The sequence below is a fragment of the Aegilops tauschii genome, chromosome 3 (genome assembly GCF_002575655.3).
Source record: "Aegilops tauschii subsp. strangulata cultivar AL8/78 chromosome 3, Aet v6.0, whole genome shotgun sequence".
Classification (NCBI taxonomy): domain Eukaryota; kingdom Viridiplantae; phylum Streptophyta; class Magnoliopsida; order Poales; family Poaceae; genus Aegilops; species Aegilops tauschii.
In genome coordinates this window covers 377,306,009-377,323,744 of record NC_053037.3, presented here as the reverse complement: position 1 = coordinate 377,323,744, position 17,736 = coordinate 377,306,009, and the positions used below count along the sequence as shown (strand labels likewise).

General features: G+C 47.0%; 1 protein-coding gene across 1 annotated transcript; it reads left to right on the top strand.

Moving 5' to 3' along the window:
- The first annotated feature begins 13,445 nt into the window (after positions 1-13,445).
- Positions 13,446-15,133, top strand: LOC109764752 (uncharacterized). Its single transcript, XM_020323537.4, has 3 exons — positions 13,446-13,828; positions 14,009-14,138; positions 14,283-15,133. Exons 1-3 carry the CDS (start codon positions 13,693-13,695, stop codon positions 14,920-14,922), a joined length of 906 nt encoding a protein of 301 aa, XP_020179126.1. The 5' UTR covers positions 13,446-13,692; the 3' UTR covers positions 14,923-15,133.
- The last annotated feature ends 2,603 nt before the right edge of the window (positions 15,134-17,736 follow it).

The following is a 17,736-nucleotide window of genomic DNA, read 5'->3' as shown; positions in this document are numbered from 1 at the left end:
GCTTTGTTTTGCCATGTTAAGTTCCTGTAGCATGTTGATATCGTGCTCTGAACATTGCTACCTGATGTTATTTCTGTCATGTCCAGTAATTTCACTAAGTCTGTGAACCTGTTATTATTTTGCAATCTTGCCATGTCCTTTTGAGCATGTTCTAGTGATTTCTGGAGATAGCTCAGTGTTCATGTTTTGTTGTGCTTTACCTGTACATCATGTCCATGCCTTTTGTTTTTATGTTGAGTTGCTGAAGCATATTGTTTTGGTGCTTGCATTATGCCTAGTTGCTGTTTTGGACAGATTGTTGCTATGTATTGTTTGGAGTGTATGTGTTGCACCGTTGCTCCGTTTGGAGTGTGCTCTATATGAAACTTGCTTAGTTTTGCATGTAGTTCCATATTATCATGTTGCATACTTGTTTTGAGGTGTTTGCTTGATGTTTGTATGCATTTTGCATCAATGCCATGTTTAACTTGTTTTGCTCATATCTTCTAGGCCGTAGCTCCGAATCTAATGAACTTTATATGTAACTTGACTAGAATTTCGTGTAGATCATCATGGTGCTCTTTGACTTGCTGTTTAACAACTTCAACTTAATGCTTATTCAGTTCTGGACCAATTTCGAAATATGCATATGAGGACTTACCGGAATTGTTATATGTTGATCCCGGCCTCATTTAAACTTGCTTTGATGTGTTGTTCTTGTATGCATCATCTCTTGTCATGAGTAGCTTCATATAGTCTTGTCTTGCATCATTCTTGGTTGAGCATCATGCCTTGTTCTTGTGTGGTGTGTTTACCTTGTTGTGTGCTTCTTCTCGATAGTTCCCGTGTCGTTGCGATCGTGAGGATTCGTTCATCTTCGTGGCTTCATCTTCTTCATGGATTCGTTCTTCTTCCTAGCGGGATTTCAGGCAAGATGACCGTCACCTTGGATCTCATTACTATCATTGCTATGCTAGTTGCTTCGTTCTATCGCTATGCTGCGCTACCTATCCACTTGTCCTTCAAGCCTCCCAAATTGCCATGAACCTCTAACCTTTGTCACCCTTCCTAGCAAACCGTTGTTTGGCTATGTTACCGCTTTGCTCAGCCCCTCTTATAGCGTTGCTAGCTGCAGGTGAAGATGAAGATTGCTCCATGTTGGATTATGTTTATGTTGGGATATCACAATATCTCTTATATTATTAATGCATCTATATATATTTGGTAAAGGGTGGAAGGCTCGGCCTTATGCCTGGTGTTTTGTTCCACTCTCGCCGCCCTAGTTACTGATATACCGGTGTTATGTTCCCGGATTTTGCGTTCCTTACACGGTTGGGTGATTTATGGGACCCCCTTGACAGTTCGCTTTGAATAAAACTCTTCCAGCAAGGCCCAACCTTGGTTTTACCATTTGCTCAGCCTATTTCTTTTCCCTAGGGAGTCGCTCTCTCGAGGGTCATCTTATTTTAACCCCCCCCCGGGCCAGTGCTTCTCTAAGTGTTGGTCCGAACTAGAGCCCCTTGCAGCGCCACCTCGGGGAAACTTGAGGTCTGGTTTTAGTTGTACGTAGTGCTCATCCGGTGTTGCCCTGAGACCGAGATATGTGCAGCTCCTATCAGGATGTCGGCGCATCGGGCGGCTTTGCTGGTTTTGTTTTACCATTGTCGAAATGTCTTGTAACCGGGATTCCGAGACTGATCGGGTCTTCCCGGGAGAAGGAATATCCTTTGTTGACCGTGAGAGCTTATCATGGGCTAAGTTGGGACACCCCTGTAGGGTATTATCTTTCGAAATCCGTGCCCGCGGTTATGTGGCAGATGGGAATTTGTTAATATCCGGTTGTAGATAACTTGACACTTGACTTAATTAAAACGCATCAACCGCGTGTGTAGCCGTGATGGTCTCTTCTCGGCGGAGTCCGGAAAGTGAACACGGTTTCTGGGTTATGTTTGCCGTAAGTAGGAGTTCAGGATCACTTCTTGATCATTGCTAGTTTCACGACCGTTCCTTTGCTTCTCTTCTCGCTCTTATTTGTGTAAGTTAGCCACCATACATGCTTAGTCGCTGCTGCAACCTCACCACTTTACCCCTTCCTTTCCCGTTAAGCTTTGCTAGTCTTGATACCCATGGTAATGGGATTGCTGAGTCCTCGTGGCTCACAGATTACTACACCACCAGTTGCAGGTACAGGTTTTGCGATGATCTTGACGCGAGAGCGATGTTTGCTTGTTTGGAGTTCTTCTTCTGCTTCTTCTTCGATCAGGGGATAGGTTCCAGGCCGGCAGCCTGGGCTAGCAGGGTGGATGTCGTTTGAGTTTCTGTTTATGTTTCATCCGTAGTCGGATGTTGATCTCTTGTATGATGTATTGATGTATTCTTGCGGCATTTGTATGCCTTGTATGTATCCCCAAATATTATGTAATGTTGATGTAATGATATCCACCTTGCAAAAGCGTTTCAATATGCAGGTCTATCCTTGGTGGGACCTTCGAGTTCCTTTAGGATAGGGTCGCATATTGGGCGTGACACATATTTCCTTCAGTCTCCCACTTGCACTAGAGTCAATAATCTAGATTACACAGTAATGATTCTTACACCCATGGAGCCTTGGTGCTAATCATGTTTTACTCGTGGAAGAGGCTTAGTCAACGGGTCTGCAACATTCAGATCCGTATGTATCTTGCAAATTTCTATGTCTCCCACATGGACTAAATCCCGGATGGAATTGAAGCGTCTTTTGATGTGCTTGGTTCTCTTGTGAAATCTGGATTCCTTTGCTAAGGCAATTGCACCAGTATTGTCACAAAAGATTTTCATTGGACCCGATGCACTAGGTATGACACCTAGATCGGATATGAACTCCTTCATCCAGACTCCTTCATTTGCTGCTTCCGAAGCAGCTATGTACTCTGCTTCACACGTAGATCCCGCCACGACGCTTTGTTTAGAACTGCACCAACTGACAGCTCCACCGTTCAATGTAAACACGTATCTGGTTTGCGATTTAGAATCGTCCGGATCAGTGTCAAAGCTTGCATCGACGTAACCATTTACGATGAGCTCTTTGTCACCTCCATAAACGAGAAACATATCCTTAGTCCTTTTCAGGTATTTCAGGATGTTCTTGACCGCTGTCCAGTGATCCACTCCTGGATTACTTTGGTACCTTCCTGCTAGACTTATAGCAAGGCATACATCAGGTCTGGTACACAGCATTGCATACATGATAGAGCCTATGGCTGAAGCATAGGGAACATCTTTCATCTTCTCTCTATCTTCTGTAGTGGTCGGGCATTGAGTCTTACTCAATTTCACACCTTGTAATACAGGCAAGAACCCTTTCTTTGCTTGATCCATTTTGAACTTTTTCAAAACTTTGTCAAGGTATGTGCTTTGTGAAAGTCCAATTAAGCGTCTTGATCTATCTCTATAAATCTTGATGCCCAATATATACGCAGCTTCACCGAGGTCTTTCATTGAAAAACTCTTATTCAAGTATCCCTTTATGCTATCCAGAAATTCTATATCATTTCCAATCAGCAATATGTCATCCACATATAATATCAGAAATGCTACAGAGCTCCCACTCACTTTCTTGTAAATACAGGCTTCTCCAAAAGTCTGTATAAAACCAAATGCTTTGATCACACTATCAAAACATTTATTCCAACTCCGAGAGGCTTGCACCAGTCCATAAATGGATCGCTGGAGCTTGCACACTTTGTTAGCTTCCTTTGGATCGACAAAACCTTCCGGTTGCATCATATACAACTCTTCTTCCAGAAATCCATTCAGGAATGCAGTTTTGACATCCATTTGCCAAATTTCATAATCATAAAATGCGGCAATTGCTAACATGATTCGGACAGACTTAAGCATCGCTACGGGTGAGAAGGTCTCATCGTAGTCAATCCCTTGAACTTGTCGAAAACCTTTCGCAACAAGTCGAGCTTTATAGACAGTAACATTACCGTCAGCGTCAGTCTTCTTCTTGATGATCCATTTATTTTCAATGGCTTGCCGATCATCGGGCAAGTCAACCAAAGTCCATACTTTGTTCTCATACATGGATCCCATCTCGGATTTCATGGCCTCAAGCCATTTTGCGGAATCTGGGCTCACCATCGCTTCTTCATAGTTCGTAGGTTCGTCATGGTCTAGTAACATAACCTCCAGAATAGGATTACCGTACCACTCTGGTGCAGATCTTACTCTGGTTGATCTACGAGGTTCAGTAATAACTTGATCTGAAGTTTCATGATCATCATCAATAACTTCCTCACTAATTGGCGTAGGTGTCACAGAAACTGGTTTCTGCGATGAACTACTTTCCAATAAGGGAGCAGGTACAGTTACCTCATCAAGTTCTACTTTCCTCCCACTCACTTCTTTCGAGAGAAACTCCTTCTCCAGAAAATTTCCAAATTTAGCAACAAAAGTTTTGCCTTCGGATCTGTGATAGAAGGTGTACCCAATAGTCTCCTTTGGGTATCCTATGAAGACACATTTCTCCGATTTGGGTTCGAGCTTATCAGGTTGAAGTTTTTTCACATAAGCATCGCAGCCCCAAACTTTAAGAAATGACAACTTTGGTTTCTTGCTAAACCACAGTTCATAAGGCGTCGTCTCAACGGATTTTGATGGTGCCCTATTTAACATGAATGCAGCTGTCTCTAAAGCATAGCCCCAAAACGATAGCGGTAAATCAGTAAGAGACATCATAGATCGCACCATATCTTGTAAAGTACGATTACGACGTTCGGACACACCATTACGCTGTGGTGTTCCGGGTGGCGTGAGTTGCGAAACTATTCCGCATTGTTTCAAATGTAGACCAAACTCGTAACTCAAATATTCTCCTCCACGATCTGATCATAGAAACTTCATTTTCTTGTTACGATGATTTTCAACTTCACTCTGAAATTCTTTGAACTTTTCAAATGTTTCAGACTTATGTTTCATTAAGTAGATATACCCATATCTGCTCAAATCATCTGTGAAGGTGAGAAAATAACGATATCCGCCACGAGCCTCAATATTCATCGGACCACATACATATGTATGTATGATTTCCAACAAATCTGTTGCTCTCTCCATAGTTCCGGAGAACGGTGTTTTAGTCATCTTGCCCATGAGGCATGGTTCGCAAGTACCAAGTGATTCATAATCAAGTGGTTCCAAAAGTCCATCAGTATGGAGTTTCTTCATGCGCTTTACACCGATATGACCTAAACGGCAGTGCCACAAATAAGTTGCACTATCATTATCAACTCTGCATCTTTTGGCTTCAATATTATGAATATGTGTATCACTACTATCGAGATTCAACAAAAATAGACCACTCTTCAAGGGTGCATGACCATAAAAGATATTACTCATATAAATAGAACAACCATTATTCTCTGATTTAAATGAATAACCGTCTCGCATCAAACAAGATCCAGATATAATGTTCATGCTTAACGCTGGCACCAAATAACAATTATTTAGGTCTAAAACTAATCCTGAAGGTAGATGTAGAGGTAGCGTGCCGACCGCGATCACATCGACTTTGGAACCATTTCCCACGCGCATCGTCACCTCGTCCTTAGCCAATCTTCGCTTAATCTGTAGCCCCTGTTTCGAGTTGCAAATATTAGCAACAGAACCGGTATCAAATACCCAGGTGCTACTGCGAGCATTAGTAAGGTACACATCAATAACATGTATATCACATATACCTTTGTTCACCTTGCCATCCTTCTTATCCGCCAAATACTTGGGGCAGTTCCGCTTCCAGTGACCAGTCTGCTTGCAGTAGAAGCACTCAGTCTCAGTCTTAGGTCCAGACTTGGGTTTCTTCTCCTGAGCAGCAACTTGTTTGCTGTTCTTCTTGAAGTTCCCCTTCTTCTTCCCTTTACCTTTTTTCTTGAAACTAGTGGTCTTACTGACCATCAACACTTGATGCTCCTTTTTGATTTCTACCTCCGCAGCCTTTAGCATTGCGAAGAGCTCGGGAATCATCTTATCCATCCCTTGCATATTATAGTTCATCACGAAGCTCTTGTAGCTTGGTGGCAGTGATTGAAGAATTCTGTCAATGACGCTATCATCCGGAAGATTAACTCTCAGTTGAATCAAGTGATTGTTATACCCAGACATTTTGAGTATATGCTCACTGACAGAACTATTCTCTTCCATCTTGCAGCTATAGGACTTATTGGAGACTTCATATCTCTCATTCCGGGCATTTGCTTGAAATATTAACTTCAACTCCTGGAACATCTCATATGGTCCATGACGTTCAAAACGTCGTTGAAGACCCGGTTCTAAGTCGTAAAGCATGGCACACTGAACTATCGAGTAGTCATCAGCTTTGCTCTGCCAGACGTTCATAACATCTGGTGTTGCTCCTGCAGCAGGCCTGGCACCCAGTGGTGCTTCCAGGACGTAATTCTTCTGTGCAGCAATGAGGATAATCCTCAAGTTACGGACCCAGTCCGTGTAATTGCTACCATCATCTTTCAACTTTGCTTTCTCACGGAACGCATTAAAATTCAACGAAACAACAACACGGCCCATCTATCTACAATTAACATAGACAAGCAAGATACTATCAGGTACTAAGTTCATGATAAATTCAAGTTCAATTAATCATATTACTTAAGAACTCCCACTTAGATAGACATCCCTCTAATCCTCTAAGTGATCACGTGATCCATATCAACTAAACCATGTCCGATCATCACGTGAGATGGAGTAGTTTCAACGGTGAACATCACTATGTTGATCATATCTACTATATGATTCACGCTCGACCTTTCGGTCTCAGTGTTCCGAGGCCATATCTGTTATATGCTAGGCTCGTCAAGTTTAACCTGAGTATTCCGGGTGTGCAACTGTTTTGCACCCGTTGTATTTGAACGTAGAGCCTATCACACCCGATCATCACGTGGTGTCTCAGCACGAAGAACTTTCGCAACGGTGCATACTCAGGGAGAACACTTATACTTTGATAATTTAGTGAGGGATCATCTTATAATGCTACCGTCAATCAAAGCAAGATAAGATGCATAAAAGATAAACATCACATGCAATCAATATAAGTGATATGATATGGCCATCATCATCTTGTGCTTGTGATCTCCATCTCCGAAGCACCGTCATGATCACCATCGTCATCGGCGTGACACCTTGATCTCCATCGTAGCATCGTTGTCGTCTCGCCAATCTTATGCTTCTACGACTATCGCTACCACTTAGTGATAAAGTAAAACAATTACATGGCGATTGCATTGCATACAATAAAGCGACAACCATATGGCTCCTGCCAGTTGCCGATAACTGTTACGAAACATGATCATCTCATACAATAAATTTAGCATCATGCTTTGACCATATCACATCACAACATGCCCTGCAAAAACAAGTTAGACGTCCTCTACTTTGTTGTTGCAAGTTTATGTGGCTGCTACGGGCTTAGCAAGAACCGTTCTTACCTACGCATCAAAACCACAACGATAGTTTGTCAAGTTGGTGCTGTTTTAACCTTCGGAAGGACCGGGCGTAGCCACACTCGGTTCAACTAAAGTGAGAGAGACAGACACCCGCCGGTCACCTTTAAGCAACGAGTGCTCGCAACGGTGAAACCAGTCTCGCGTAAGCGTACGCGTAATTTGGTCCGGGCCGCTTCATCTCACAATACCGCCGAACCAAAGTATGACATGCTGGTAAGCAGTATGACTTATATCGCCCACAACTCACTTGTTCTACTCGTGCATAACATCAATGCATAAAACCAGGCTCGGATGCCACTGTTGGGGAACGTAGTAATTTCAAAAAAATTCCTACGAACACGCAAGATCATGGTGATGCATAGCAACGAGAGGGGAGAGTGTTGTCCACGTACCCTCGTAGACCGAAAGCGGAAGCGTTAACACAACGCGGTTGATGTAGTCGTACGTCTTCACGATCCGACCGATCAAGTACCGAACGCACGGCACCTCCGAGTTCAGCACATGTTCAGCTCGATGACGTCCCTCGAACTCCGATCCAGCCGAGTGTTGAGGGAGAGTTTCGTCAGCACGACGGCGTGGTGACGATGATGATGTTCTACCGACGCAGGGCTTCGCCTAAGCACTGCTACGATATTATCGAGGTGTAATATGGTGGAGGGGGGCACCGCACACGGCTAAGAGATCAATAGATCAATTGTTGTGTCTATGAGGTGCCCCTGCCCCCGTATATAAAGGAGCAAGGGGGAGGCCGGCCGGCCCTTGTTGGCGCGCCAGGAGGAGGAGTCCTCCTCCTAGTAGGAGTAGGACTCCCCTCTTTTCCTACTCCTACTAGGAGGGGGAAAGGAAGGGGGAGAGGGAGAAGGAATGGGGGGCGCCGCCCCCCCCCCTCTCCTAGTCCAATTCGGACCAGAGGGGGAGGGGGCGCGTGGCCCCTCCTGGCTGCTCCTCTCTCTCTCCACTAAGGCCCATAAGGCCCATTACTTCTCCCGGGGGGGTTCCGGTAACCCTCCGGCACTCCGGTTTTTTCCGAAATCACCCGGAACATTTCCGGTGTCCGAATATAGTCATCCAATATATCAATCTTTATGTCTCAACCATTTCGAGACTCCTCGTCATGTCCGTGATCACATCCGGGACTCCGAACAACCTTCGGTACATCAAAACATATAAACTCATAATATAACTGTCATCGTAACGTTAAGCGTGCGGACCCTACGGGTTCGAGAACTATGTAGACATGACCGAGACACGTCTCTGGTCAATAACCAATAGCGGAACCTGGATGCTCATATTGGCTCCCACATATTCTACGAAGATCTTTATCGGTCAGACCGCATAACAACATACGTTGTTCCCTTTGTCATCGGTATGTTACTTGCCCGAGATTCGATCGTTGGTATCTCAATACCTAGTTCAATCTCGTTACCGGCAAGTCTCTTTACTCGTTCCGTAATACATCATCTTGCAACAAACTCTTTAGTTGCAATGCTTGCAAGGCTTAAGTGATGTGCATTACCGAGAGGGCCCAGAGATACCTCTCCGACAATCGGAGTGACAAATCCTAATCTCGAAATACGCCAACCCAACAAGTACCTTCGGAAACACCTGTAGAGCACCTTTATAATCACCCAGTTACGTTGTGACGTTTGGTAGCACACAAAGTGTTCCTCCGGTAAACGGGAGTTGCATAATCTCATAGTCATAGGAACATGTATAAGTCATGAAGAAAGCAATAGCAACATACTAAACGATCAAGTGCTAAGCTAACGGAATGGGTCAAGCCAATCACATCGTTCTCCTAATAATGTGATCCCGTTAATCAAATGACAACTCATGTCTATGGCTAGGAAACATAACCATCTTTGATCAACGAGCTAGTCAAGTAGAGGCATACTAGTGACACTCTGTTTGTCTATGTATTCACACAGGTATTATGTTTCCGGTTAATACAATTCTAGCATGAATAATAAACATTTATCATGAAATAAGGAAATAAATAATAACTTTATTATTGCCTCTAGGGCATATTTCCTTCACGAGGTTTCAACAAGTTTGTGTGGAGGGATTGAGAGTATTGAGCAAAATAGAGTGTAGCAATGGTGGAGCTCAACAAGACATTAGGGTTAGGGATGGAGGAAGAAGAAGTTTTTTTATAGTGTTCTTGGCTGGGCTGGAGTTTCTACCCGTTAGACCCCATGCGCACGGGGTACCCAGTAAGATACACAACACCCCATGCGCACGGGGGTCAAAAGACCCCGTGCGCATGGGGTATCCAGAATACTTCTATTCCAACTTTCTTGATACCACAACTAGCACACTACCGGATATATGGTGGTAGGAGTAGGAAAGCTGGTGTATATGGTTTTGACGATGGCATTCCCACACGACATAAATCCACAATGACCCCTCTTAGTTGTGTGGTTTTTCCTATGAGTCTAATCAAACCAAACAAAAACCTTTGAAATGTTGGTAAACCACGCCTTTGATCTTTTTAAATTGGGGGAGGGGGGGTCGCACAGCTCCATCAAGAACAACTTGGAACCAATATCCTTAGATAAACTCTAGCAACCGGTATTAGTTCCACTAACCATATTGTCATCACACCAAAATATAATTTAAGTGACACTTGCACTTTCACCTATGAAGTTCTTCTCATGAAATGACGCATCGACGTTCACTTTTACAACTCCCAGACTTGGATTCTTCCATGCATAATCAATCCTACGAATAGGCTGGTTTGGTTTATTTGCACGAACAAAATTTATAGCAAGTACCTAAATGGAAATAGTTGTTTCTTCCGGTATTTGGACTGTCTCCCCCTTTGTACATTGCCTCCCGCGCCACCATATAAACCATATGGCAACCAGGATAAATTCCGTCGTTGGTATGTTATGTATTGTCGGGCGAAGTCGGATCAATACATCCAGGCTTATAGAACCGGACCGGTCCAGCCGAACATCTCGGTCGATAACCTCCATCGGGCCAATTGTGATGCCCGGACGGACGTAAACAAGTAGTATTAAATATCTTCTAGACCAATATTGCACAGCGGGCACGGCAGGATCAAGGGTATATGTCTGCCTGCAAGTACACCATAACATGGTAATACCCCCTTTAGCACTTTCCAACCAAAATGCTTAATCTTCCCTGGATGGCGAAGTTTCCATAGCTCCTTCCAAATCGCATTCAGTTGAGCACTCCCTGGACTATTCTAATTTGCATAATGGCGTCTGAACTGGTGGTTGAACCCCACATGGCATGCCAAACGTACTAAGAAAGTTTCGGATCTAGTGTAGTGCCATGCCACAAAATCTTTCAAAGCTTCAACATGGAGGCGGATTTGAAGTATTCTACGCACATCCACTGGTGAGAACACACTTTGAATTAGTGCCTCATCCCACTGTCGCGTGTGGGGGTCAGTTATGTTTTGCACTTTTGATAACATAATTCCACCTCTAGGGGTAATAAGCTTCCTTGTTGCACTAGATGGAATCCATGGATCCTCCCAAATATTAATCTGTGAATCAGTGCCCACTCGCCAAATACAGCCCCTCTTGAAAGTTTGTATCCCAACAACTATATTTTGACGCGTAAACGAGAAACATTTCTTTGGGCCAGCTTTTAGGACATCGCCATCTGGATAATATTTCGCACTCAGAACACGTGCACTCAAAGAGTTGGGATTGTGGAGAAGTCACCAACACTGCTTTGCTAACATAGCAAGGTTAAAGTTGTGCAGGTCTCAAATCCCCATACCTCGCTTCTTCTTCGGGACACACATTTTCCACCATGCAAATTAGTGCATTTTCCTTTTCTCTTCTCCACCACCCCACTAGAAACTCGACAATTCATCAGTAATTGATTTACATATCCCTTTCGGTAACTTAAACACGGACATAGTAGAAGATAGAATTGCCCGCACCACTGCTTCTAGGAGAATCTCTTTACTTTGAACTGATAATTTTTTTCCTTTCCATGCCTTCAATCTCTGGCATACTCTGTCAACAAGATGCTGAAAACAGCCACTGCGGTCAATACTAACAGTGGTTGGTAGACCCAAATACTTGTCAGACAAAGCTTCAGTTAATATATCTAGCATTACACAAACACTGTCCCTTTCATTTACTTTGGTGTTTGGACTGAAAAAGATGCTGGATTTTGGGGTATAATTACCCTGGTGTAAGTTTTTCTACTTACACGCTGCCCTGAAATGTTTCTTTGTCACCGTAAGTCCAGCCTAGAAATGTGAATCCGCAAGGTTTTCAACATGCATGGGACACATCTTTTGGTATGGTATACAGAGATGATTACTGGATCTAGTGCCCCACAAAGTAGTTCTGATCCGTAAAATAAACTGTGAATGTGGCACCGTGCTGCGCGATGAAATCTCATGAGAGCATGTTACTATATCTCCACAACGACGACTTGTAATGCTTCTGAATCCACATGACAGCGAACCAAGTTGTACTGTACAATCCGCAAGCGCACAAAGTTCACAAGTACAGCGAACCAACGAAAATTTCAAACACACACATCATAATCTCTTGCAAAAGAAATAGCATGGCGGCACGACCCCAACAAACCAGCATGTGAATCTGTTGCGACGCGCTTCATTTTAAAACCATTTTGCCAGGTCCTCAGAGTCCAACTCTTTGAAACATGTCGGAACAGAAACAATAGTCAAAGCTACTAGAACCGCAGCCTCCTCCCTTCTTGCATTGCCACCATTTTCTTGTTGGAGATGTGATCTTAGAATAATACGGCAGCCTGGACCTCGCGGGCGTTGGCACCATGATTGCCGTCTTGTTTCTCTCTTTTCTTCTCCCTCTTCCCAAACTAAGCAATGGTCAATGTGCCACCCATGCCATGCCAGTTCGTGATGTCAAACGGGTTCGGTGTAACTGCATGCAAACCGGGTGCTCTCCTCCGGTCTCACCCAAGCTCGTGAGTCAGAGCGCTTGACCACCAGCGCTGCTCCAGGGTTTAGAAACTCGGATTCCCTTCCTCGGCCGAAAGCGCCACCAAAGTATTCGTACGGCCATGCCCTAGCTATGCTCTTTGTTTAGTACGGTGCTTATCTGCATGCATGGGCACGAGTTTGACAGACGACGCAAAGCACTGCGGTTTTCGTGGATCGGGGAGGAGCAGCATCACCGCATTCGTCTGACTCAAGAACTGACGCACTCGTCACAAGCAGCCACGATTGGATTTTACTAGAAGATTTCAGAGATCCATCAGCTTAGCTATACTGTTGTGGCGAGAATTATTTTTTCAGCTCGGGAGATCTGTGATGATCGCTCCTCGCATGCTCAACTCAACTGCTCCCCTTTGGAATCGGTTTCAGCCCTGCGTCAGTTTGACTCTGAAACTGGAATCCGTGACCGGGTGCGACATTTCATCAGAATTTCAGTGCCACCACACACGGGATCTGGAGCTAGCGAAGGCATGACGTCCGCCAAGAAACGCAGGGAAGCTCAGGCGGCCGCTAACCACGCGTCTTCCATCTGATCCATCCACTGAAAGAACACCCCGAAATGTGGAGCACATTTGGCACGAAACGCAGACGGGCCGCATAGCAGCTTCCCAGATGGATTTTTCTAAGGGCATCTCCTCCGCGTGACCGACTAAAGCCGAGCAACAAGTGGTCGATCGTCTCGCGCACAAGTACAGACGGAGGAATTATAGTATGACCACTGACGCCCAGAAGTAGAAGAGAAGCGACCCCCGAAATTAGATGGCAGTCAACAGCAGCAACCCGATAATACGCGCGCGAAACCAAATTTATTTCATTTTTTGGAATACGGCCACGGAGAGGGACAATGCTACGGTCGAGGGGGGAGAGACAGAGACGGCGTCGTCGCGATAATGGTCGTACCACGTAGGTACGTACGCGGCTCCACCCCCCACCCACCCAACCCCCCTGATTGCTCAGACGCCCAGTATAAAACGCGCGCCCCCTCCATAGCCTTGGCTGCCTTCCATCTGCTGCGCTGCAACACCGCGAGTCCGCATCGCACAGCACCACCCGCACACCCAGCTCGCCGCCCGCTGCGCGCAGGAAGGTCCGATCCGATCATCCATCATACGCCCTATCGTGCCGAAGCAGCGACGAGAGGCTTCCGCGCCACGCCGCAACAGAGGGCGTGTGTTTGTTTGGGCGGATTTCGGCGGGGAATTCGGCGGCGTGGTGGTGGTAGAGCGAGAGGGAGCAGCAGACATGGGGCGCGCGCCGTGCTGCGACAAGGCGAGCGTGAAGAGGGGGCCGTGGTCGCCGGAGGAGGACGAGCTGCTGCGGAGCTACGTCCGGAGCCACGGCGCCGTCGGTAACTGGATCGCGCTCCCGCAGAAAGCAGGTACGTACGTGTGGCCGCGGCGCGTGCTGCAGTAATCGACCTGCCCGGAGCTAGCCTAGCCTGCCGGTGCCGGGGACGGACTAGATAGGGATCGATCGCTGCAGGCCGGCGTCGTCCTTTTGCAGTTCGAGGAGCTTCCTAATTTTCCATGGTTGCTAAAGCTTTGACGTGCGCGCGCAGGGCTTAACCGGTGCGGCAAGAGCTGCCGGCTGAGGTGGCTCAACTATCTCCGGCCGGACATCAAGCACGGCGGCTACACCGAGCAGGAGGACATGGTCATCTGCTCCCTCTACAACTCCATCGGAAGCAGGTAAAACGATTTAGCTGAGCGCATATGCACTGAATCGCATGCGGATTCCCAAGCGTCCCGTCAGATTTGTTTGTAGCTGCCACTCCTGCAGTATGTCACGTAATTGACTGATCGTCTCTCTCTGTGTGCGTGCCCAACCTGCAGGTGGTCTATCATCGCGTCCAAGCTTCCCGGCAGGACGGACAACGACGTCAAGAACTACTGGAACACCAAGCTCAAGAAGAAGGCCATGGCCATGCACCACCACCAGCAGCAGCACTACCACCACCATGGCACCGCCGGCCGGGGACATGCCGGCGGCGCGACGATCGCCACGCCACCGCCCGCCCCGCAGAGCCAATGCGCATCATACATGCAGCCGTCGCCCGCGTCCGCCTCGTCCGCCGTCACCACCGCGAGCGGCGACGCGGGCAGCTTCGGCGCCATGTACTCCCCATCCCACCAGGCCGCGCCACTCGGTCACTACAACGTCAACACCGCGGCGCCGCTCGCCGAATTCTCGGCCATGCCGACGCCGGCCGCCGCCAACAGCTGGGCCATCAACATGGCCTTCGAGGACATGTTCTTGCCCGAGCTCGTCGGGGGCGGGGACTTCTCCCAGGCGGACCTGTTCGGCGGGTTCGGGGCGTCGCTGCTGCAAGCGCAAGACAGCAGGGCGCAATCGTCCCTGCAGGAGCTCTCCGCCTGCTACTTCCCCAACGCGCAGGCGGAGATGTGGGCGGCCGCCGCCGACCACGTCAACGTCAAGCCGCCGGGCGCCGGCCTGTGCCCCAGCCTGACATGAGAAACAAAACCAAGCCACGCACTAATGTCACCGCATCCATGCGCAAGATGTTCATGCCGAGCTAGTCGTCGGTCTCCGTAGTTGCAGGCTGGCTGGCGCCGCCTTGCCCCTCTTCATTTTCTGTGTCCATGAGATGGATCATTACATGTACATTATCTTATCCGCCACTGCTATGTCATAGATGATGAGCTAGATTTGGATTCCCTCCCAATTTGCTTGCTTGCCACTGTTGGGTTCTGCCTACCAAGTACCAACCATGCAGTCCGATCACTGTGCGAGCTTGAGTTAGTGCGATCGATGTGACCTGGACATGGCTCTGTCAAATCCGAATCCCCCTTGGAGATTGATTTGGTAAAGTCGCCCTAGTTCTCGCGCCCAAGTCCGCCTCTAGTCCGAGTAGCCAATCACTCGTCGACTTAAAGAACCTGTAGTGAGAGAGACTGTATATCACACACACTGCTGAGAATAAATACTTAGGAACGGAGGGAGTATGTGTTTGATCCGTATGTAGTCACTTGTTTGATCAATTCGTACAGCTGTTGCTTGGTCCGATGGAGCTAAAAAGCTAGGCAGGGGGTCCGGCAACGAGAAGCGCATGATGTACCGCGCAAGTTCTCGGTGTGACGCGCTGGATGAAGGCGACGAACCGAAGCTGGGCCGGGCGGTGCCGTGTGTACGTGCGCGCGATGGACCAGGTCGATCGGTCATGGGGCTCGCATATGCTTTGCATGGGCGGCAGCCAGTGTCATGCACGGACCCGGCCGTTAAGCCCATCATGGACATGGAGCGAGGCGAAGAAAGAAAAATGCACCCAGCTAGCTACTCCCTCTCCCATAATATAAGAGTTTTTTTGACACTACATTAGTATAAAAATCGTTCCTATATTATAAGACGGAGGGAGTAATTAACAGGCGTGTGGATGCAAGCGAGCAACCGGACCGGACGGATGATTAGATTAGATTCTCCTTCTCCATGTAGCAAGCCAATCACCACGCCACGCATTTGATTACTCGACCTCCCGCAAAAAATGAGAAGTGCTAGCACTATTTGATTACTCGATCTTATATTAACCTATGTCCATCGGCCTGGTCTGTTGAAGCACATGGGCAATGGATTAAGGCGCTTAACTTTTTTTTGAGGGAGATTAAGGCGCTTAACTAGCATGTGGAGTAGCATGCATAGTGGTCACGTTTAGTTAGGCGCGTGCCGTCCCATTTTTCTTTTCTATCGGAATTCGGGGAGGCGTGTGCTTGATTTTGACACACTTGCGCATGCAAAGCCGCGAGAGCAAGGTGACCATGTCCAACCCAAGTGCTAAGCAGAGGTGAACGTGTCAATCAAAAAACTCAAGTGCCGCCCGTACGTCGGGTTCCAAGAAACTTCCGGCTCACCTCGCCTCGCGCTCGCCTTGCCACGGATAAAAAAGCCTCTCTCGTGTCCGTCGATCGATGCTCCGGGTCGCAAGAAACCGGCCGCAACTTTCACCGCATACGACGCCCCTAGAAGAGAAGCTCCCTAGTGACGCCACCAATCATCGCCGCATCATCATCGCCATATAGTACTGTAAGATTGAACCAGCTTACTCCTCGATCGTACTGGCTAGTCTAGTCGCGCACATATAAATTTCTATGTATATCCATGCTTTCCTTTGTGGCGCGTCGCATCGGAACTCGGGAGGCGCGATATGGATGGATGGGGCGCCCATTATTTTTCTCCTGGGCGGGACGGACGGGCTCGGCGCGGTCGGTGTCAAGGTGGGAGGTCAGCACGCGCCCGCCCGCCGCTGACATTGCGCTGAAGGGAAGGTTCGGTCTGGTCTGGCTCTGGCCTGGCCCGTGACGCATGCGCGTACGATCCGACCCGGTCGGTCCATCGGTCCGGGGCTGCACACATCATGTCGCACCGCGCGCGCTTGCTGCTTGGTCCGAGTCCTGGCTTGCATCGGCATCGCATCTCATCGGCATGGGATCGCTGTCCATGATTTTCGGGCACTGTCACGTCTCGCTCTCGCGCACGTCACGGGAACAGACATGGGCCAGAGCGCATGGACCTGGTGCGTAGTACCATTACTTTATTTAAGGGTAAATGCAGGGAACTTACGACAGGAATAATCCATGTCTGGGGTTAACCGCAAGATCGTGCTACAGGTCGTAAAGTGCTATTCTAGGTTAGTCTAGTCATGACTGGCTAGTTAAACAATCAAAAGGTTCGTGGCCTAATATGTACTGGTAGTCCCTTTTGGGACTGGAAATGGTAAATATGTACTCCTATGCTACGCTAGGCATTTGCCGTACATACCTTGTACTTGTAAAAACCGTAATTTAGTACGTACTGGCGTCCACTTCGTATGGTAGGGACTATGTGGCTTGCTGGTTTCTGGTTTGGGTTAACTTGGCAATGGAGCTGATAGTAGTACTCCCTTCGTCTCAAAATTCTTGTTTTAGATTTGTTTAGATACGAATATATTTAGTTACGTTTTAGTGTTAGATACATTCGTATCTAGACAAATCTAAGATAAGAATTTTCAAATAGAGAAAGTACTTAGCAATTGATTCTCATCATCTTTTGATATACTACCTCCATTTTAGTTTACAAGTCCTGTACGTATACCTAGGTTGTCAATTTTATTACTCTAATATAAATTATATAACACAAAAATTATATCTTTTGAAAGTAGAAACTCCGAAGTTTATGTTGGTATATTTTTTGTAATATATGACTTGTATTAGGTTGGTTAAATTGACGACCTAGAGATACGCGCACGCCCTCTAAACTGACTTGTAGTAGTACTTTTTTTACACCCCACGGCGAGTT

Coding starts and splice junctions, on each gene's coding strand:
- LOC109764752 (XM_020323537.4), top strand. CDS start 13,693: ATGGGGCGCGCGCCGTGCTGCGACAAGGCGAGCGTGAAGAGGGGGCCG. Junction 13,829..14,008: donor CGCGCTCCCGCAGAAAGCAG/GTACGTACGTGT, acceptor GTGCGCGCGCAG/GGCTTAACCGGTGCGGCAAG. Junction 14,139..14,282: donor TACAACTCCATCGGAAGCAG/GTAAAACGATTT, acceptor CCCAACCTGCAG/GTGGTCTATCATCGCGTCCA.